Source organism: Oncorhynchus gorbuscha, linkage group LG23 (genome assembly GCF_021184085.1).
Source record: "Oncorhynchus gorbuscha isolate QuinsamMale2020 ecotype Even-year linkage group LG23, OgorEven_v1.0, whole genome shotgun sequence".
NCBI lineage: Eukaryota > Metazoa > Chordata > Actinopteri > Salmoniformes > Salmonidae > Oncorhynchus > Oncorhynchus gorbuscha.
Window position 1 is genome coordinate 31,973,048 of NC_060195.1, and position 22,630 is coordinate 31,995,677.

The window sequence follows — 22,630 nt, forward strand, 5'->3', positions numbered from 1 at the left end:
CACAAAGTCAACTTGCATTTGAAAATCACTGTACCACTGTCTTCACTGTATAAAGTCAACTTGGAGCTATTTCTCTGTCTATATCATAACAATCCTCCCCTCCTGCAGATAGGTGATGATAGACTCCCCCAGCCGCCCTCCCGTGAAATAAAAAGACCCTGGCAAATTTTCCACAGCAGTCTCACCACAGCCTCTCTCTTGTCTGTGCAAATGACATGTTTCCCACTACTCTCTGGCTCCTGGGGTGATTATAGCGTGCTTCGGGCCCCCGCAGGCGGCTCGCCGTGCACTAATAAGACCAGAGACAGGCTTCCCCAGCGTGCAAATGTGAGAGATTTCACTCCCAGACACATCATACCTCAGCATGACATTCACTTCCCTGAAGAGGATGATGACTGCTCAGGCTGAACTCCTTCCTGAGGAGGAATAGACTGGCATTAACATGTCAGAGAAGTTTCACCAGTTATGTATCAGTAAAGACAATGTACTCTTTGTTACCTAAACGCCTCATCTCTTTAACACTGGTTGGTTATGAAACAAGTAACCATGGCAGCGTTTACACAGACAGCCCAATTCTGATCTTTTTTTCACTAATTGGTCTTTTGACCAATCAGATCAGCTCTGAAAAACAGCTGGTGTGAAAAGAACTGATGTGACTGGTCAAAAGACCAGAAAAAAAAAGATCAGAATTGTGCTGCTGCATCCTAAGATCCTCCCCTCTGTATTGACTCAATACATTATAGAAAGTCAGATAAAGGGATATATGACCAATCAACATTTGTTTGTTTTTTTGTGTGTAAACCACATGTAAAGTGATTGTTGTAAAGACATCTGATTTGTCCCCTAATTGAGTGAGTGTCCCCTAATTGGCATGGGTCTGTGGCATCCATCTGTGCCCGGTTCAGGTGGAGAGAGATGAGAGATGTCTGCCCTCTGCTGGATATACAGGGTAGTAGTGACAATAGGCTCCATAGGGACAAATGGGGATCAACTGTTTTTAAACTGAGGTATACAGGGGGCTCACTGGTCATACACTTTGTCCTTTGAGTGGTTGACTACTTCCATGAGGTGAGTAGTGTCAGGCGTACACGACTCTACTACAATCACGACCTGCCACGCACACCTGAACGTTACCAAGCTCATGGTATGGGTGACTGGAGGGGGTAAACTCATTGTGTTGCATAATTTATGGTCCATATTATCTTAGATCTACACAGCGCCTGTTTGGAAACAAAGCAGTTATTAACTAAATGATTTTGAAGAGAAAAAATGATTCCAGGCCTGTGGATCCAGAGCGAGGCCTTTGTCACGGAAACCCCTGGAGTCTGATTTCAGACTGGTGAATAAGACGTGATGGTTCCTCTGGTTCTATTTAGTGGAGAGATGAGGATAGGAAGGCTGAATGGAGTTCAGAGACAACAGTGATTGGTGTGTGTACTGTTCATTTGCACCCATTTTACACTTGCAGTTACATTTTACATTTTATGTTTTTAATTTAAAATGTATTTGTCTGTCTGTAAGGAGATGACAAGAAAGAGTGGAATGATTTGACTTCAGTAATGTCATATAACAGTCCAATAGTCTTTCTTCCATTGTTGTCATGGCGCCTTGCCAATAATCAGAATGCTCATGAGGAAGACCATGATGAAGAAGATCCACATAAAATAACCTATCCATCACCCTGGCAACCTTCTGCAAGAGGCCCTCTGCTACCGGAAACAGATGGCGATGTACTCCACGTTCCGCACCAGCTTGGAGTCCACTCCGGGTAAGCTGATGCCATGACTACAGAACACACAGGGGTCAAAGGTTACTGAGGCCACCACAGCAGCGACCACGGTTGCCTTTTCAACCTCTGGACAGCATGGAAGCGCCTCCTTATAGCGATCCCCCAGGGAGAGGTTCCCGTTGGACTCAAAACCTTCGTACTTGGAGCTGGGTCTTCTAATCTCTGGTGATGTGGTGTTGGGGGTCAAGGCTTGGGGTGACGTTGAGGTCCAGGTGTTTGAGATCCGGAGTGTTTGTGGCGGTACTGGTTCTCTCGCCCGCTGTGGCCTCACAGTTTCCCATTGGCCTGGTGGTGGGGCTGAAGATGGGGTGGTGGAAGTCGTCCTGTCCATAGTGTGAGGAGGAAGAGGAGGGGGAAGAGGTGGCAGGGACACAGTTCTCTCTCACCTCGAAGACCAAGATGATCTTGGGTATGTAGTTGATGATGAGGACTTTGGCCCGATGGGGAACGGGTTTGGCGTCGGCACAACAGAAATGGATGTTCATGATGAAGACGGTGAGAGCTGTGGAGGCTGTGATCATTGTCATGGTAGCAACGTACTACTTTCCTGTGTGACAGACAGAAGAGAGGAAAACAACTTCATGTAAATACATGGATTCTGTGTGTGTGTGTGTGTGTCTGCACTCACCAATAAGGGGTACATAATCAGACGACGGCATTCTCTCGGCCACCATGAGCTGGAACACGGTCAAGGCCAGCAGCACGGTGACCCCCAGGGACACCTTTTCCCCAGAGTCATCTGGCAGGTAGAAGCCCAGCGAGGCCAGGAAGGAGATGAGGAAGCGGGGCAGAAGGTTAAAGATGTAGAAGGAGGAGTGGCGTTGTAGCAGGACGGTGTAGGTGATATCAGGGTAGGGATCGGAGCAACAGCCGTACATGATGACGATCTTGGTGGCCGGCATGCCGTGGCATTCCCACTTCACGTTCTCCACGAAGTCCGGCAGGTCCTCACTGTCCATGCCCATGGCTATGTCAACCTGGGAAGAGACATCGGAATGGAGGGTGAAATACAGTAGGAGTGTAACAGTGGTGTTTCAGAGCATGAATAATGCACACACACACACACAATGACTTTGTCTGCATTGCTAATGGCAGAATGACAACACCACATACAGGACTGTGTGTCTGCCTGTCTGTGGTAGGGCAATCTGAAGCAGTAGGACAAGGTGTCTGCCTGTCTGTGGTAGGGCCGTCTGAAGCAGTAGGACAGGGTGTGTCTGCCTGTCTGCGGTAGGGCAGTCTGAAGCAGTAGGACAAGGTGTCTGCCTGTCTGTGGTAGGGCAGTCTGAAGCAGTAGGACAAGGTGTCTGCCTGTCTGCGGTAGGGCAGTCTGAAGCAGTAGGACAGGGTGTGTCTGCCTGTCTGCAGTAGGGCATTCTGAAGCAGTAGGACAGGATGTGTCTGCCTGTCTGTGGTAGGGCATTCTGAAGCAGTAGGACAGGGTGTGTCTGCCTGTCTGTGGTAGGGCATTCTGAAGCAGTAGGACAGGGTGTGTCTGCCTGTCTGTGGTAGGGCATTCTGAAGCAGTAGGACAGGATGTGTCTGCCTGTCTGTGGTAGGACAGTCTGAAGCAGTAGGACAGGGTGTGTCTGCTTATCTGTGGTAGGGCATTCTGAAGCAGTAGGACAGGATGTGTCTGCCTGTCTGTGGTAGGACAGTCTGAAGCAGTAGGACAGGGTGTGTCTGCCTGCCTGTGGTAGGACAGTCTGAAGCAGTAGGACAGGATGTGTCTGCCTGTCTGTGGTAGGACAGTCTGAAGCAGTAGGACAGGGTGTGTCTGCCTGTCTGTGGTAGGACAGTCTGAAGCAGTAGGACAGGATGTGTCTGCCTGTCTGTGGTAGGACAGTCTGAAGCAGTAGGACAGGGTGTGTCTGCCTGTCTGTGGTAGGACAGTCTGAAGCAGTAGGACAGGATGTATCTGCCTGTCTTTCTTTCAGGCTCACCAAGTTGTCACCATTTCACCTTTATACTAACACAGGAGACAGTCTAAATAACAAAATGTGTGTGTGTGTGTGTGTGTGTGTGTGTGTGTGTGTGTGTGTGTGTGTGTGTGTGTGTGTGTGTGTGTGTGTGTGTGTGTGTGTGTGTGTGTGTGTGTGTGTGTGTGTGTGTGTGTGTGTGTGTGTGTGTGTGTGTGTGTGTGTGTGTGTGTGTGTGTGGTGTGCCCATCCTGTACACCTCGTTGCCGTTGTATGTCCAGGAGCCAAATGTGAGGTTGCACTCCTGGCTGTGGAAGGGGAAGTAAGAGACGACCACCACAAAGGAGCTCAAATTCAAATGACAATTCATGGACCAACAGTTATTGTTGGTAAGGGAGGTTGTTTCTAGATAGTAGAAATGATTATGGTTTAGAGGCTGCACTGTACAGTATATCTGTGTCACGTACGGGCGTACTTGTTATAGAGGACGAGGTCAGGCCTCCACACCAGACTGCTGGGGATCCGGATGACCTCCAGGCCATCATAGTCCTCCTTGTTCCACCTCAGGTAGGCATCGTGCCACATCTGACGGATCCACAGCTATCAATACCTGGTTCCTCTCATCCTGTACACACAGACACAGATATAAACACACACACAGACAGACACAGATACTGTATAAACACACACACACATAGATGCAGGTGCCCACATACCGCAGACACATGCACACAGCAGTCACACACACACAAGACATGTGGACACACACACAGATAAGGGCAATATACTAGCGAACAGTCTTATTCTTCTTGTCATTGTCTCTCTCTCATTAACCCACTAAAGTCTCAGATTAGCTTTCATACAGTGAAATTCACACCCAGCTATCTGTCAATATCAGGTGGATGAGGAGTTTAGATGGGGGGGGTTGAGGGGTTGTCACTGCCAGAACCTGACACATTGCTTGACCAAAGCATGGAACCAAGGAGTAATGGGACACTCAAAACACACACACACACACCATTAGTCTGTCTGCATTTCAAAGTGATATCATCCCAGAGACATGGAGTGAGTTGGCAGTAGGACAGCTCTCTTTAGAGAGCACTGGACAAGGTACACTTAGTAACACACACACACACACAAATGGGAGGTTGACACTCCACTGAACTGAATGAGTATATGGCTGCTAACTGTAGGCCTGTACAGTACATCTGACGTCTCTCATACACATCAACAGAGGAACCAATTGGGTAACTAATACAGCATGTTCAAGGTACAGTACTTGTGCCTTGCATACATAGGTAAAAGAGTAGGTGAGTCACAGAGTTGACGGACTATACGTGTCTTAGCAATGAGCAGAACAGTGCTGGCTGCTGCCTGGTTCCTCTGATCTAAAGTACATGATCTCTCTCTACGATATCTCTCAGAAGAGTTATCCTCTGTATACGTACACACAGTATTTGATCAGGGGATATACATTTTGTCAAAGCCTCATTGTGAGAAGCCGGCCATAGATTACCAGTGGTCCTCTACTCGTCGCTGAGACCTAGTCAGTAATCTCTGAGACTTTGGTCTGGGAGAGAGTATTCTGCAGGGCGATGTTCAGGTCTTTGTCTGTGTCCTCAACTGGCCACAGGGCTTTGTCTGTGTCCTCAACTGGCCACAGGGCTTTGTTTGTGTCCTCAACAGGCCACAGGGCTTTGTCTGTGTCCTCAACTGGCCACAGGGCTTTGTTTGTGTCCTCAACTGGCCACAGGGCTTTGTCTGTGTCCTCAACTGGCCACAGGGCTTTGTCTGTGTCCTCAACTGGCCACAGGGCTTTGTTTGTGTCCTCAACTGGCCACAGGGCTTTGTCTGTGTCCTCAACTGGCCACAGGGCTTTGTTTGTGTCCTCAACTGGCCACAGGGCTTTGTCTGTGTCCTCACCTGGCCACAGGGCTTTGTTTGTGTCCTCACCTGGCCACAGGGCTTTGTCTGTGTCCTCAACTGGCCACAGGGCTTTGTTTGTGTCCTCAACTGGCCACAGGGCTTTGTCTGTGTCCTCAACTGGCCACAGGGCTTTGTTTGTGTCCTCAACTGGCCACAGGGCTTTGTTTGTGTCCTCAACTGGCCACAGGGCTTTGTTTGTGTCCTCACCTGGCCACAGGGCTTTGTCTGTGTCCTCAACTGGCCACAGGGCTTTGTTTGTGTCCTCAACTGGCCACAGGGCTTTGTCTGTGTCCTCAACTGGCCACAGGGCTTTGTTTGTGTCCTCAACTGGCCACAGGGCTTTGTTTGTGTCCTCAACTGGCCACAGGGCTTTGTTTGTGTCCTCACCTGGCCACAGGGCTTTGTTTGTGTCCTCAACTGGCCACAGGGCTTTGTCTGTGTCCTCAACTGGCCACATGGCTTTGTCTGTGTCCTCAACTGGCCACAGGGCTTTCGAGTAGTTCTCCATCAGGTCAGTGAGCAGCTGCTGTGCGTACTGGCCCTGAGCCGAGTGGGCCACTACAATAGGAGAATAGAAGTCAGTGTTATTTGTAAAAGAATACAGAAGGTAGGCCAATTTGTTGTATGTACTGTATGTATGTATGTATGTATGTATGTATGTATGTATGTATGTATGTATGTATGTATGTATGTATGTATGTATGTATGTATGTATGTATGTATGTATGTATGTATGTATGTATGTACAGTCGTGGCCAAAAGTTGAGAATTACACAAATATTCATTTTCACAAAGTTCATTTTCACAAAGTTTGCTGCCTCAGTGTCTTTAGATATTTTTGTCAGATATTACTATGGAATAATGAAATATAATTACAAGCATTTCATAAGTGTTAAAGGCTTTATTGACACTTACATGGAGTTGATGCAAAGAGTCAATATTTGCAGTGTTGACCCTTCTTTTTCAAGACCTCTGCAATCCACCCTGGCATGGTGTCAATTAACTTCTGGGCCACATCCTGCCTGATGGCAGCCTATTATTGCATAATCAATGCTTGGAGTTTGTCAGAATTTGTGGGTTTTTGTTTGTCCACCTGCCTCTTGAGGATTGACCACAAGTTCTCAACGGGATTAAGGTCTGGGGAGTTTCCTGGCCATGGACCCAAAAGATCAATGTTTTGTTCCCTGATCCACTTAGCTATCGATTTTGCCTTATGGCAAGGTGCTCCTTCATGCTGGAAAAGGCATTGTTCATCACCAAACTGTTCCTGGATGGTTGGGAGAAGTTGCTCTCGGAGGATGTGTTGGTACCATTCTTTATTCATGGCTGTGTTAGGCAAAATTGTGAGTGAGCCCACTCCCTTGGCTGAGAAGCAACCCCACACATGAATGGTCTCAGGATGCTTTACTGTTGGCATGACATAGGACTGATGGCATGGCTCACCATGTCTTCTCCAGACAAGCTTTTTTCCGGATGCCCCAAACAATCGGAAAGGGGATTCATCAGAGAAAATGACTTTACCCCAGTCCTCAGCAATCCTATCCATGTACCTTTTGCAGAATATCAGTCTGTCCCTGATGTTTTTCCTGGAGAGAAGTGGCTTCTTTGCTGCCCTTCTTGACACCAGGCCATCCTCCAAAAGTCTTCACCTCACTGTGCGTGCAGATGCACTCACACCTGCCTGCTGCCATTCCTGAGCAAGCTCTGTACTGGTGGTGCCCCGATCCCGCAGCTGAATCAACTTTAGGAGACGGTCCTGGCGCTTGCTGGACATTCTTGGGCGCCCTGAAGCCTTCTTCACAACAATTGAACCTCTCTCCTTGAAGTTCTTGATGATCCGATAAATGGTTGATTTAGGTGCAATCTTACTGGCAGCAATATCCTTGCCTGTGAAGTCCTTTTTGTGCAAAACAAAGATGACGGCACGTGAAACCATGGATGACAGAGGAAGAACAAGGATTCCAACCACCACCCTCCTTTTGAAGCTTCCAGTCTATTATTCGACCTCAATCAGCATGACAGAGTGATCTCCAGCCTTGTCCTCGTCCAACACTCACACCTGTGTTAATGAAAGAATTACTGACATGATGTCAACGGATCCTTTTGTGGCAGGGCTGAAATGCAGTGGAAATGTTTTGGGGGGATTCAGTTCATTTGCATGGCAAAGAGGGACTTTGCAATTAATTGCAATTCATCTGATCACTCTTCATAACATTCTGGAGTATATGCAAATTGCCGTCATACAAACTGAGGCAGCAGACTGTGAAAATTAATATTTGTGTCATTTTCAAAACTTTTGCCCAAGACTGTAGGCTACTTCCTCTGCCAAGGGGTCTAATAATTTATGGCACGGGTGGTATGGTATTAGCCCCATGGAAGGCTGGTTCAAGCCTCCCTCCATTGTTACCCACTCAATGGACCGAATAGCCCACATTGGGGAAGGGTCCTGTCTCGAGAGTTGACAGGGGTGTGGAAAGATGTGACGCCGTGGTCGCAAGTGCAAGGCGCATCCCGCGTAATCCAATGCGTAAAATGAGCTCACTGGGACGTTTTAAATATAAAAGCAACAATGTCAAACTAAGTCAGAAATAAGACTGTTAATATAATTTAAAATAAGACAGACATACGTTTCCATTTCCATGGGCTTAACTTAACTTGTCGGATTTCGCAAACACGTCCTAAATACAGCTAATGTCACTGACTTACCATCGAGCAAAAACATCGCAAAGCACACAATTGGAAACATATTCCGCGTTTAGGATGAATGTCCAGAAGGAACCAGGAGGAAGTTGGATCAACACACACCCGCTCCTTTGTTTAAATCCATCCAGGTTTGCATGATGTCCATTCAACCCCAATTGAACTCAATTGCTTATAACAACCCTCCTCGCGCTTTAGGGCAGCAGAGGTTGCATGCCCGCTCAGATACGGAATAGGACCTCGGCTATCACGTAGAAGGCAGAAACGGGGGGAACCAGATCAAATCAAATCAAACCAGATGCCCCCGGACCATATGCACAACACACAGGATGTATTCAGCTGTAAATCAAACGATTGGCAGGTGTGCTCGCGAGGCAGACACTGGTTGAAGCAGAAGGTTAAATGTAATAGGCTTAGGCCTACCAATTTGTTGATCAATGGGCTTGGATATCAGGTTTGGATAGGGCATAGGAATGGTTTGTGTGATTTTATCATCATGGATACCAGGGTAATCAAATGGTTAGGCCTACAATTTCCAATCAAATACAAAGACTGGATGTGGGTTTTGGTTGCCTTGGAGGGCCCTTAGGAAACCTGGGAAATGGGGAATTGAGGGAATATATGGTGCAGGATTATATCTGGGTGGTATAACCAGTAGATGTGTTCCTATGAGGGTATTCAAATCCAAAACATAGGGTTGTCTTCTTCACAAAACCTAAAGCTGGGACCTAAGCTGTTGCCACCCTGACACTTACTCAGACCACATCTCACTTTACTAAGTATCACCTACACTAAATCCCAGAGCTTTTCTCAGCTCTGGCAGAAGACTTTGGTGGTGTGTCAGGGGAGAGATATTCATCAAGGTAACAAAGAGAGATACAAAACAAGCTTTTGTGACTTGGAAAACCTGAGGTTGGCTTCGTCTGTATCTCGATAGCAGGTGTCGCTGTGCAGCAGGGGAGTCTGCATGGGTCGCAATAGGGAAACTAAGGCCTAACTCCAGACACAGTAGGCCTATTTACACACAAGACTGATACAAGCTTGTGTGTAAGGGCATTCTTCCCAGTGTAGGCATGCTGCAATATGGGTATCGGAGAGCACTGCCAGGTTCACTCCTGTGTTAAAAGATGGACTTTTTGGAAGGCTGGCTCAGACACAACACGCTACCTACCCTGCCATCTGGTTGTGTGCAGCCTAATAACTCTCGCCTGACTACACAAACAATATGCTCTGTGGCTTTTCTCAAACAAGAACTGATAGCCCATTGTACAATGTGTTAATCTAGTTCATGCTCCGATCCACTAGCATGTGGAGTTTTAATCATGTCTAGACAGAATCAACCCATTTAGTAAGTCCTTTCATGCTACTGATAGTGCAGTGCATACAAATTCAATTATTTAAATAAACATGCATATGTATGCAGCCTGCTTACACACACACACACAATTCTATATTGTATTGCATATGTTTGTTCTACTTTCCTCAAGTATATAATTCCCACTGGACTTTGTTTCTTCCAGCATTATAAATTTAGCTTCTCACCCTAGATTTTTGTACACATACAGGGAGGGAAGACTACTAATCGCACACACAAATGCAAACACACAATACTCAAAAGTAATTTGGCAATATAATGAATTTCTAAAGAGCAAATAAAACATCACCACACATTTTGGATTAATTTACACAGACTTTAATAGCTTTATTTACAGATGAATTCTTTTGACAGTTTTTTTTATTTATTTTTTATTTTTAAACCTCTGTTGGCGTTGTTCAGTGGATGCGGTATCTTTCAAACCACTTTATTTTTTTAAACTCCCAGTCTTAAATTTGCTTGAGTAGCGTTATCGGTAAACAGTGCGCTGAGCGTTTCTGTTTTCTTTCTCTTTTTAAAAACGGGAATCTAATCGTCTTCCTGTAGGAGGCCAGAACCAGATAAAAAAAGGGGGAAGAAGAAAGAGTGATGATAGTCATGACAGGGTTGAGAGGGGTGGGGCTCCCTGCTGATGGGATGGAGAGTTTAGGATGGTAAGACTAAGCCAGTTGACACATCATGTGGATACTGCAAGTGCTAGGAAACATCAGTGATGTAGTAAGTGCCAAAATGGTGGAGATTTCTCTGTTCAAACAATCTTACAACACTTCCTTACTTTCTTCAAGGTCATAACTGATGTAAAAGGACTGTATACGTCATAGGACGCCGGTGGATAATGTTGAGACAAAGCCAGCGACTGAAGGAGTTGGGATGGTAATGGACATGAATAGCATGAGTAGAGGGAGAGGGATGGCACATGGCCTAAGGGAAGGAGTCATTTGATTGAGGTATGTGAAATGATGGCAGGGAACAGTGATCAACATGAAGATGGCAGGGAAGATGGAGGAGAGTGGTACAGAGATGTTGACAATGGGAGAAATGCCAGGAGGTTGAAAGGGGGTATCCAACAGGTAGATAAGAGGGGTGAGGGGTCAGAGGGACAGCAGAGAAAAGGGCTTCAGATGGAGGGAGACTGAAGGAGAGGGGTCATATGGGGGCATTGAGACTCAGTTACTGAGCAGTAGCTCTGTTGCTGTCTCCACATCCCAGGATTTCGACGACAACGCCACTATTACGGCATTCTGTGGAGACGGAACAAACAGGAGTGTAAGAAGTTTAGAACACTGTCAGAACTGTGCTACAGTATTCAAAACACAAAACTGAGATCCATTGGTGAACCATATTAAAATGGGATCAAATAACATCACCTATCAACAGTGGTCTTGTAATACCATAATAAAGCATAAATGACTTATGAAGGTATGAGACAGTAATAAGGGGTTGGTCACTCACTTTGTCAAAGCCCATGGCACAGAGTTTGTCTATTTTGCGTGTGTACTCTGGGCTGGAGGAGGGGGCGCCAGCATACACATGAGACCAGAGTCTGGCCGTCTGTTTGAACATCTCTGGGTTCTGCTTATACTGAGGTGGGGGAACAAACGAACAAATGGCAAAATCTACAAACAAATTAGAGGCATACTTATTATGCATACTCTCCCTCTCTCACACAGACACCTAGTGTTCCTCTCACCTGATTGGCCACCACAGCATCCTGTGGGTCATCTGGCTCTGCAGCTGCCAGTAAGGCCTGTAGTGACAACAGCACTGTCCTCAGCGTCATAGCTGCCGCCCTGTCAGACACACGGAGGAGATGGTATTAGAGTACTAAGAACTGGGATCATCCGTAACGAAGACATGACAATTATTTTTTTTAAAGATTATTGGAACAGAGTGACTTACCACTGGTCTTTGAGGATGTCCAGACATATAGCACCTGTGACTGAGCTTATGTTGGGATGCCAGATCTTTGTGATAAATCGCACCTGGGAAGCACATAAACAAGCAAGTGAATTTGCAAAGGACCTCACCTAGGCACAGGTCAATGTTGACAAAATTCACAACTGAACAATAAACATTAGAATGTTGTTTTGTATACATACCTTTGGTGGATTGAAGGGATATGTTTCTGGAATTTTAATTTCTAGTTGATATCTGCCACCTGAAAAATACAGAAAGCAAATAGTCATGACAGCAAGAATGCCAACATATGCACAAGTACTGACTAGAATACAGGGATCAAGCGACTGCTCAAACCTTCTGTAACCTTTTGCATGACACAAGCCTAGCTCCCTTGATGGAAAAATGCTTTGAATCCTATTGTGGCGCAGTAGACAGACTAGAGTTTGACTCAGGTAAGCTAAGTAAGTCTGCCTCAGCCCTCAACTAAACACAGGTAGGCGTGTCCCAGGTAAACCAGTTAGGTGTGTCCACAGTCCCAAGTCAGTAAACCCCGGCCTCTCACCTTCATACGGCGTGTCAGGTGGCCCTGCAATCTCCCCCTTCAGCTCTGTGAAGTTCTCATCCACTAGGTCCACCTTTATCTGGTTTCTACTCGTCTGTCAGAGAAGAAGAGAAGCAGAGGTCATCAGTTGGTTCTGCCACAGAGCATGTGGTGGGGTGTAAGGAAAGGAGGGGTAGCCATAAGAGGGTACCTCATCTCTACCCAACTTCCTCTCAACAGACATACTCACAGAACGATCGGTGACAGCTAATACGTTCACATGACCTGTCTCCTTCCACTTGAATATGATATCATTTGATAAGAAGCAACAGTATGAGAACTTTGTCAGGTCCAAGTTGTGCTACAGATTCTTACGGGATATGCAAAACTAGTTGGCTAACGTTAACTCCATTCACAATTAAAATACTACCATGACATGACACTTATGTTGCTCAATACCTTTAACTTTCAATGCATGGCATGAAGCATGTGATAATCACCTGCAACAGGACAAGGTAGAAAATGTCACGCTAGCTTTCGAACCCAAATCTGCCAATGCGGCAGAAGTTGACACCCTGGTAGTAAAAACACAGCGTTAACTGTGGGTGGCAAATATCATACTTCTTAGTTGACTAGTCAGCTACCACCCATCGTCTGACGTTAGAAAGGTTAATTAAGCCTCATATTAAACCAGCGTGACTTTTTTTCAATGCTTAGCTAGCTACCTTCGCTGGAAACGCTAGCGTTAGCATCAAGGCAGGGAATTTCCTGTAGGCTAGTTAAGTTAGCAGCATAACGTTCACCAACGTTGCGAACAATCCAGTCACGCGTTCCTTCCTTGGCCTCCGTTTGCAAACAGGGTAGTTAGCGCCTTGTCCTTCACCTTTGTTAACATCTGGCTAAGTAACCTCAGTAGCTAGCTAGCATATAATACAACACTCATTTTCAACAACAGGCAACCGTGTTAGACACCAACTCAGTTGGCTTGCTAGCTAGCTAGATATTTAGCGTATCGTTCACGGTCGATTGAAAAAAATAAGCCCACCTCCTCGCTTTTGAGAACCTCTTTAAATTCCCGTTTTATCCTTTGAACCGCGATGTTGGCCATGATTTCGCCGTGTTTCTGTCGGAAGGGAACACGATCCTCTCGCTCAGTCAGGCCTCGCTTGGCTTCAGCCCTACTAGTAGCTAGCTAACCCAGCTAATTCGCAGTCCCCCTCGCACTTTCGTTCTTTCTGCCTGTCACTTTTGGATCCAAGCAACAATAACAGTTGCAAGGGTACAGCTAGTTACCACTAAATGCTAAGTTCTGCGCAAACGTGACTGAGCCACGATGTCATAAAATATATCGCCAGCTAGTTACTAAAGAGCCGAGGGACATGTGTATTTTCTGGAAGAATTGTCACTGTACGCAGTTGACAGTTTGTGATGCTGGAAACATTTTAATACCAACTGCATGCAAGCTGAAAAGCGGATCATGTGATTTCGACAGCATTGCTTTGCTGTACGCTACTTGTCATTAGTTCCCTCCTTGTCATTACAATCCAGAGACGCTTGTCTGCAATAACTTCTACACCTATTTATTGTATGAGTGGACAATGAAAAACAGGCCTAGAATTGCTTATGTATGCTTGATTATATTGTCCAAAGTATAATTTAATATATAAATAATTACACTGTACATTTAACATTAATATTGTTACCTATCTGGACCTCAATGATGCAACAATGGGGCAACATTCAGTATCTGCTTATAGAAAAATATGTATCTGGGACAACTCTCAATTCAGCAGTATATACGTATATATGAGAACAACGTCCAAAATGATTCTATCAATCTATCAGAACAAACAAAGCCTTTCCTCATTTGTATTAGTGGTCTTTGACTGTCACAAACTAGAAAAACTGCTTCGTGTGGAGATGCCATATCGCTACAAATGACAGCTCAAGATGACTTAACTATCTACGTATGTCAGTTCATTTACATACTAAAATCAGAATCAGACTCTGTGGTAGACTATGGTATTAATTCATCCTGTACTCTGTCTGACTATTTTCTACCTTTCTCAGCCTGTGTATCATGGTCAGCTCTTTCTCTCTGTATTCTCGCCAAGGGCCTTGAACTAGCGTTGGGACATAAGACCCCCACTAGGTGGAAGCATTGTCTCAAAGAATCAGTGCGCGCATAGAACAGCAACATTTCTGACACAATCAAGGCTTCTACAACAGATAACATCAATTTGAAAAAGGGAAAGCTGCAACATACAGTTGTATTTTATTGAATTTCATATATAGCAAATTATTCTGGTTTAATTTACAGAATAACATATTATGTAATGGTAATATGATAACATGACCGAATACAAACAGTGCAGCTATTCCCTCCGCAAGGCTATCAAACAAGCTAAGCGTCAGTACAGAGACAAAGTAGAATCTCAATTCAACGGCTCAGACACAAGAGGCATGTGGCAAGGTCTACAGTCAATCACGGACTACAAGAAGAAATCCAGCCCAGTCACGGACCAGGATGTCTTGCTCCCAGGCAGACTAAATAACTTTTTTGCCCGGAGTGGTCCTAGCCACTGATACAACAGTGGCTAAGATGGGGAGAATAAAAAAGTCCATAATAATAATAAAGCACTGCTCTACCTTCTTAACAACACTATCAACAAGGCAGGTCCTACAGGCCCTAGTTTCTACCTTCTTAACAACACTATCAACAAGGCAGGTCCTACAGGCCCTAGTTTCTACCTTCTTAACAACACTATCAACAAGGCAGGTCCTACAGGCCCTAGTTTCTACCTTCTTAACAACACTATCAACAAGGCAGGTCCTACAGGCCCTAGTTTCTACCTTCTTAACAACACTATCAACAAGGCAGGTCCTACAGGCCCTAGTTTCTACCTTCTTAACAACACTATCAATAAGGCAGGTCCTACAGGCCATAGTTTCTACCTTCTTAACAACACTATCAACAAGGCAGGTCCTACAGGCCCTAGTTTCTACCTTCTTAACAACACTATCAACAAGGCAGGTCCTAGTTTCTATCTTCTTAACAACACTATCAACAAGGCAGGTCCTACAGGCCCTAGTTTCTACCTTCTTAACAACACTATCAACAAGGCAGGTCCTACAGGCCCTAGTTTCTACCTTCTTAACAACACTATCAACAAGGCAGGTCCTAGTTTCTACCTTCTTAACAACACTATCAACAAGGCAGGTCCTACAGGCCCTAGTTTCTACCTTCTTAACAACACTATCAACAAGGCAGGTCCTAGTTTCTACCTTCATAACAACACTATCAACAAGGCAGGTCCTACAGGCCCTAGTTTCTACCTTCTTAACAACACTATCAACAAGGCAGGTCCTAGTTTCTACCTTCATAACAACACTATCAACAAGGCAGGTCCTACAGGCCCTAGTTTCTACCTTCATAACAACACTATCAACAAGGCAGGTCCTACAGGCCCTAGTTTCTACCTTCATAACAACACTATCAACAAGGCAGGTCCTACAGGCCCTAGTTTCTACCTTCTTAACAACACTATCAACAAGGCAGGTCCTACAGGCCCTAGTTTCTACCTTCATAACAACACTATCAACAAGGCAGGTCCTAGTTTCTACCTTCATAACAACACTATCAACAAGGCAGGTCCTAGTTTCTACCTTCATAACAACACTATCAACAAGGCAGGTCCTACAGGCCCTAGTTTCTACCTTCATAACAACACTATCAACAAGGCAGGTCCTACAAGCCATAGTTTCTACCTTCTTAACAACACTATCAACAAGGCAGGTCCTACAGGCCCTAGTTTCTACCTTCTTAACAACACTATCAACAAGGCAGGTCCTAGTTTCTACCTTCTTAACAACACTATCAACAAGGCAGGTCCTACAGGCCCTAGTTTCTACCTTCTTAACAACACTATCAACAAGGCAGGTCCTACAGGCCCTAGTTTCTACCTTCTTAACAACACTATCAACAAGGCAGGTCCTACAGGCCCTAGTTTCTACCTTCTTAACAACACTATCAACAAGGCAGGTCCTACAGGCCATAGTTTCTACCTTCTTAACAACACTATCAACAAGGCAGGTCCTACAGGCCCTAGTTTCTACCTTCTTAACAACACTATCAACAAGGCAGGTCCTAGTTTCTATCTTCTTAACAACACTATCAACAAGGCAGGTCCTACAGGCCCTAGTTTCTACCTTCTTAACAACACTATCAACAAGGCAGGTCCTACAGGCCCTAGTTTCTACCTTCTTAACAACACTATCAACAAGGCAGGTCCTAGTTTCTACCTTCTTAACAACACTATCAACAAGGCAGGTCCTACAGGTCCTAGTTTCTACCTTCTTAACAACACTATCAACAAGGCAGGTCCTACAGGCCCTAGTTTCTACCTTCTTAACAACACTATCAACAAGGCAGGTCCTACAGGCCCTAGTTTCTACCTTCTTAACAACACTATCAACAAGGCAGGTCCTACAGGCCCTAGTTTCTACCTTCTTAACAACACTATCAACAAGGCAGGTCCTACAGGCCATAGTTTCTACCTTCTTAACAACACTATCAACAAGGCAGGTCCTACAGGCCCTAGTTTCTACCTTCTTAACAACACTATCAACAAGGCAGGTCCTAGTTTCTATCTTCTTAACAACACTATCAACAAGGCAGGTCCTACAGGCCCTAGTTTCTACCTTCTTAACAACACTATCAACAAGGCAGGTCCTACAGGCCCTAGTTTCTACCTTCTTAACAACACTATCAACAAGGCAGGTCCTAGTTTCTACCTTCTTAACAACACTATCAACAAGGCAGGTCCTACAGGCCCTAGTTTCTACCTTCTTAACAACACTATCAACAAGGCAGGTCCTACAGGCCCTAGTTTCTACCTTCTTAACAACACTATCAACAAGGCAGGTCCTAGTTTCTACCTTCTTAACAACACTATCAACAAGGCAGGTCCTACAGGCCATAGTTTCTACCTTCTTAACAACACTATCAACAAGGCAGGTCCTAGTTTCTACCTTCATAACAACACTATCAACAAGGCAGGTCCTACAGGCCCTAGTTTCTACCTTCTTAACAACACTATCAACAAGGCAGGTCTAGTTTCTACCTTCATAACAACACTATCAACAAGGCAGGTCCTACAGGCCCTAGTTTCTACCTTCATAACAACACTATCAACAAGGCAGGTCCTACAGGCCCTAGTTTCTACCTTCATAACAACACTATCAACAAGGCAGGTCCTACAGGCCCTAGTTTCTACCTTCTTAACAACACTATCAACAAGGCAGGTCCTACAGGCCCTAGTTTCTACCTTCATAACAACACTATCAACAAGGCAGGTCCTAGTTTCTACCTTCATAACAACACTATCAACAAGGCAGGTCCTAGTTTCTACCTTCATAACAACACTATCAACAAGGCAGGTCCTACAGGCCCTTTTCTACCTTCATAACAACACTATCAACAAGGCAGGTCCTACAAGCCATAGTTTCTACCTTCTTAACAACACTATCAACAAGGCAGGTCCTACAGGCCCTAGTTTCTACCTTCTTAACAACACTATCAACAAGGCAGGTCCTAGTTTCTACCTTCTTAACAACACTATCAACAAGGCAGGTCCTACAGGTCCTAGTTTCTACCTTCTTAACAACACTATCAACAAGGCAGGTCCTACAGGCCCTAGTTTCTACCTTCTTAACAACACTATCAACAAGGCAGGTCCTACAGGCCCTAGTTTCTACCTTCTTAACAACACTATCAACAAGGCAGGTCCTACAGGCCATAGTTTCTACCTTCTTAACAACACTATCAACAAGGCAGGTCCTACAGGCCCTTTCTAGTTTCTACCTTCTTAACAACACTATCAACAAGGCAGGTCCTAGGGCAGGTCCTACAGGCCCTAGTTTCTACCTTCTTAACAACACTATCAACAAGGCAGGTCCTACAGGCCCTAGTTTCTAAACAACACTATCAACAAGGCAGGTCCTACTACCTTCATAACAACACTATCAACAAGGCAGGTCCTACAGGCCCTAGTTTCTACCTTCTAACAACACTATCAACAAGGCAGGTCCTACATAGTTTCTACCTTCATAACAACACTATCAACAAGGCAGGTCCTACAGGCCCTAGTTTCTACCTTCATAACAACACTATCAACAAGGCAGGTCCTACCTTCATAACAACACTATCAACAAGGCCCTAGTTTCTACCTTCTTAACAACACTATCAACAAGGCAGGTCCTACAGGCCCTAGTTTCTACCTTCATAACAACACTATCAACAAGGCAGGTCCTAGTTTCTACCTTCATAACAACACTATCAACAAGGCAGGTCCTAGTTTCTACCTTCATAACAACACTATCAACAAGGCAGGTCCTACAGGCCCTAGTTTCTACCTTCTTAACAACACTATCAACAAGGCAGGTCCTACAGGCCCTAGTTTCTACCTTCTTAACAACACTATCAACAAGGCAGATCATACAGGCCCTAGTTTCTACCTTCTTAACAACACCGTCAACAAGGCAGGTCCTACAGGTCCTAGTTTCTACCTTCTTAACAACACTATCAACAAGGCAGGTCCTACAGGCCCTAGTTTCTACCTTCTTAACAACACTATCAACAAGGCAGGTCCTACAGGCCCTAGTTTCTACCTTCTTAACAACACTATCAACAAGGCAGGTCCTACAGGCCCTAGTTTCTACCTTCTTAACAACACTATCAACAAGGCAGGTCCTACAGGCCCTAGTTTCTACCTTCTTAACAACACCATCAACAAGGCAGGTCCTACAGGCCCTAGTTTCTACCTTCTTAACAACACTATCAACAAGGCCGGTCCTACAAGCCCTAGTTTCTACCTTCTTAACAACACTATCAACAAGGCAGGTCCTAGTTTCTACCTTCTTAACAACACTATCAACAAGGCAGGTCCTACAGGCCCTAGTTTCTACCTTCATAACAACACTATCAACAAGGCAGGTCCTACAGGCCCTAGTTTCTACCTTCTTAACAACACTATTAACAAGGCAGGTCCTACAGGCCCTAGTTTCTGCCTTCTTAACAACACTATCAACAAGGCAGATCATACAGGCCCTAGTTTCTACCTTCTTAACAACACCGTCAACAAGGCAGGTCCTACAGGTCCTAGTTTCTACCTTCTTAACAACACTATCAACAAGGCAGGTCCTACAGGCCCTAGTTTCTACCTTCTTAACAACACTATCAACAAGGCAGGTCCTACAGGCCCTAGTTTCTACCTTCTTAACAACACTATCAACAAGGCAGGTCCTACAGGCCCTAGTTTCTACCTTCTTAACAACACCATCAACAAGGCAGGTCCTACAGGCCCTAGTTTCTACCTTCTTAACAACACTATCAACAAGGCCGGTCCTACAGGCCCTAGTTTTGTCGCACCTGGACTACTGTTCAGTCGTGTGGTCATGTGCCACAAAAAGTGACTTAGGAAAATTTCAATTGGCTCAGAACAGAACAGCACGGCTGGGCCTTGGATGTACACAGAGAGCTAATATTAATAATATTCATGTCAATCTCTCCTGGCTCAAAGTGGTCGATAGATTGACTACATCACTACTTGTATTTATGAGAGGTATTGACATGTTTAAAGCACCGAGTTGTCTGTTCGAACTACTGCAGCACAGCTCGGACATCTATGCATACCCCACAAGACATGCCACCAGAGATCTCTTCACAGTCCCCAAGTCCAGAACAGACTATGGGAGGCGTACAGTACTACATAGAGCCATGACTACATGGAACTCTATTCCACATCAAGTAACTGATGCAAGCAGTAAAATTTGATTTAAAAATATATAAAATACACCTTATGGAACAACTGGGACTGTGAGGCAACACAAACATAGGCACAGACACATGCATACACACACATGATAACATACGCACTACACACAAATGGATTTTGTACTGTAAATATGTGGCAGTGGTGGAGTAGAGGCCTGAGGGCACACAGTGTGTTGTGAAATCTTTGAATGTATTGTAATGTTTTTAAAATTGTATAAACTGCCTTAATTTAGCTGGACCCCAGGAAGAGTCGCTGCTGCCTTGGCAGCATGAGGATTCATAATAAATACAAATGCAAATGTTTCTGATAGTTTATAGGCTACAAACTGTCAATTGTATTCATTGGAGATACATTGTTTTTCAATATGTAGGATCTCTAGGGCTCAGACAGAGACTATTAGTCACTTGGTATTGGTAAAGATGACCCCCTGGCCCTCGCTGATCCCGCTGTGTTGAGTACAATCCCAGTGGGCTTGTGGTTTAGAATGACGTTTCCCCCTAGACACTGCTCTACAGTCAGTTTTGTGTTTTTCCTCTCAGTTCAAGGTTTGGATTTCAGGAGGGTAAGCGGATCCTAGACCTGTCCCCAAGAACCATTACGACAGGACCAAACGCCTAGCAGCTGACCACTCGGATCCTTTCTGTCACACGCTGCAGGGCCACTCTCTCCCACAGCTGACACTTCATCCCCAATGGGACAGGACACACCGGCACCCCCTACTCCTAGTCCTCTTCCTCCTGACGATGACGATGATGACTACCACTAGCACAGCTAGCGTGATGAGGAGACATGCAGTGAAGAACAGCGGGGGTTTGTTCTCTGAGATGCGAGCGCAGATGGAACACACTGCCCGGCGGTTGCTGATCCTACAGGAAGATGTGACGTTGTTGCCAGGGAAACCACTGCAGTCAATGATACCTCGGTAGGCTGCGATGGAGGTTTTGGCTTGGGACTGGAAAGAGGTGAAGAGGCCGAACTGACGGACGTGTCGATACTGCAGTTGCCAGATGTAGAAGCCCTTTAGGTTGACTCCATCTAACTGACGAGCTGGAGTGGAGAGAAGACAGGGAGAAGTGGGAGGTCAGAATCACTATTTCTACGTACAGAAAAGCCACTTTAAGCAATACCAATAACAACAAGCTGTAGAATGTGTAGGGGGCCATAAACCAGCTGAGGCTTTATTGTGGCTACAGTATTGCACAGAATGTTTGTCTCAGTACAACGGGACAGTTCTCACTGGGATTCACTTTAGGATCTCAAAGGTACCTCATACAGTAAAACCTGTGAGTTTACTGTATTTTAATTGAAAATGAGAAGCTGTTCTTAACTGACTTGCCTGGGTAAATAAAGGTTAAAAAACACAGGAATCTCTGAGCGGTGGTTGCATGTCACTCCAGCAAGGGGTTGGCGTGTTCTACCCAGTCTGCGTGCAGGGCCAGGGACACGTCCCCTCTGTTGACTGAGATGCTCCCTCTCATAGAGCCTCCAGGCCTTAGTGTGAGCCAGCAGGAGGCTATGGGCTGCCAGATGCTGCTCCTCTCCACTCCATCAGTCTGTTGGGCTCCTTGATGGGGATCCAATAACTCACCCAGGGCCCAGCCCTGTAGCAGAGGGCTACGTAGCTCTGGAAGGCCTCCACCGTGCTCCGGTTCAGCCAGCCTCTGGAGCCATGCACCGGGCCAGGCAAGCCCAGCAGAGGGGCTCTGTTCGTGGGGTAGTAGAGGATGACCATGGCCTCCAGGCCCTGCTTGCGGAGCTCAGTCAGGAGACAGCGATAGAATCTGTAAAAAGAGTTTGAAGTGATTTCAAATGCAATGTGTATCCATGCAGGCGTGCAAACTAGTGTATGTTTGCATGTGTATTAAACATTGAATACGCACTATACAGTGTGTGTCTACCCTCAGGGCCTCTGTGTGCACATTAAACAGATCTCCATGGGGCAGGATGAGGGACCAGTTCAGAGCGAAGCGGTAGTGAGATGCCCCTGTGGACTCAAAGAGGCCCAGGTGACCTCAGATGGCCAGGTAGTCATCCTGGTGTGGAGCTTGACCCCTTGGACAGGACGCAGTGCCCTGTCCCCTGTCAGGTTCCAGCTGTACAGATGGGGGTCCAAGAATTGAGGGGAGAAGGGGTGGAAATGGACCTTTAATTAAGGAGAACAAGAATATAAATGTTTGTGTTTATTTCTTACAAGGTGTGTAATGACCTAGCTTGCGTATTGTTCTGTTCGAGATCAAGTGCTAAAAAAGCAGAGCAGTTTTACTAAATAAAATCACCATCTCCTTTTCCTTTCTCATCCTTTCTGCATCCTGTCCTCTTCTCATCCCCTCACCTGTACGGTTGAGTCGGCCACGCCCCAGTGGAAGTCACATGGGAAACACCCGTTGACCTCTCTGGTGGTCTCATCACCAGGGAAACCGTTGTCCTTTACGACCTGCCTGTAGAATTGAGCGGTGGTCTTTGTGACCCCAGTTGTCCTGACTGAAAACCATCCACCAGAGAACAGGCTGTGTAGCCAAACACTCTGACACTGTCAAACACCATCGCTGGACACCAACAAACACAGAGAGAATTAAATGAGGAGACACAGTTACCACAGAGGTAGAAATAGCACAACAGTGCAGAGGTTAAATATATTAAAGGGGT

At 45.6% G+C, this 22,630-nt stretch overlaps 1 protein-coding gene and 1 pseudogene across 4 annotated transcripts; both read right to left on the reverse strand.

The window, feature by feature from the left end:
* Positions 1-886: 886 nt before the first annotated feature.
* On the reverse strand, positions 887-8,580 carry LOC124011659 (annotated as a pseudogene).
* Positions 8,581-10,011: 1,431 nt separating this feature from the next.
* Positions 10,012-13,626, reverse strand: LOC124010867 (ubiquitin-conjugating enzyme E2 K-like). Of its 4 annotated transcripts, none has more exons than XM_046323604.1 (7): positions 13,195-13,626; positions 12,171-12,264; positions 11,809-11,867; positions 11,609-11,691; positions 11,400-11,499; positions 11,162-11,325; positions 10,012-10,950 (listed from the first exon to the last, which is right to left on the reverse strand). In XM_046323604.1, exons 1-6 carry the CDS (start codon positions 13,255-13,257, stop codon positions 11,191-11,193), a joined length of 534 nt encoding a protein of 177 aa, XP_046179560.1. In that variant the 5' UTR covers positions 13,258-13,626; the 3' UTR covers positions 10,012-10,950; positions 11,162-11,190. The 4 variants fall into 4 exon arrangements, with proteins under 4 accessions (XP_046179560.1, XP_046179558.1, XP_046179561.1 ...); XM_046323602.1 differs by having other exon boundaries at positions 11,162-11,290; positions 13,195-13,622; XM_046323605.1 differs by lacking the exon at positions 13,195-13,626 and adding an exon at positions 12,977-13,166 and having other exon boundaries at positions 11,162-11,290.
* Positions 13,627-22,630: the final 9,004 nt, after the last annotated feature.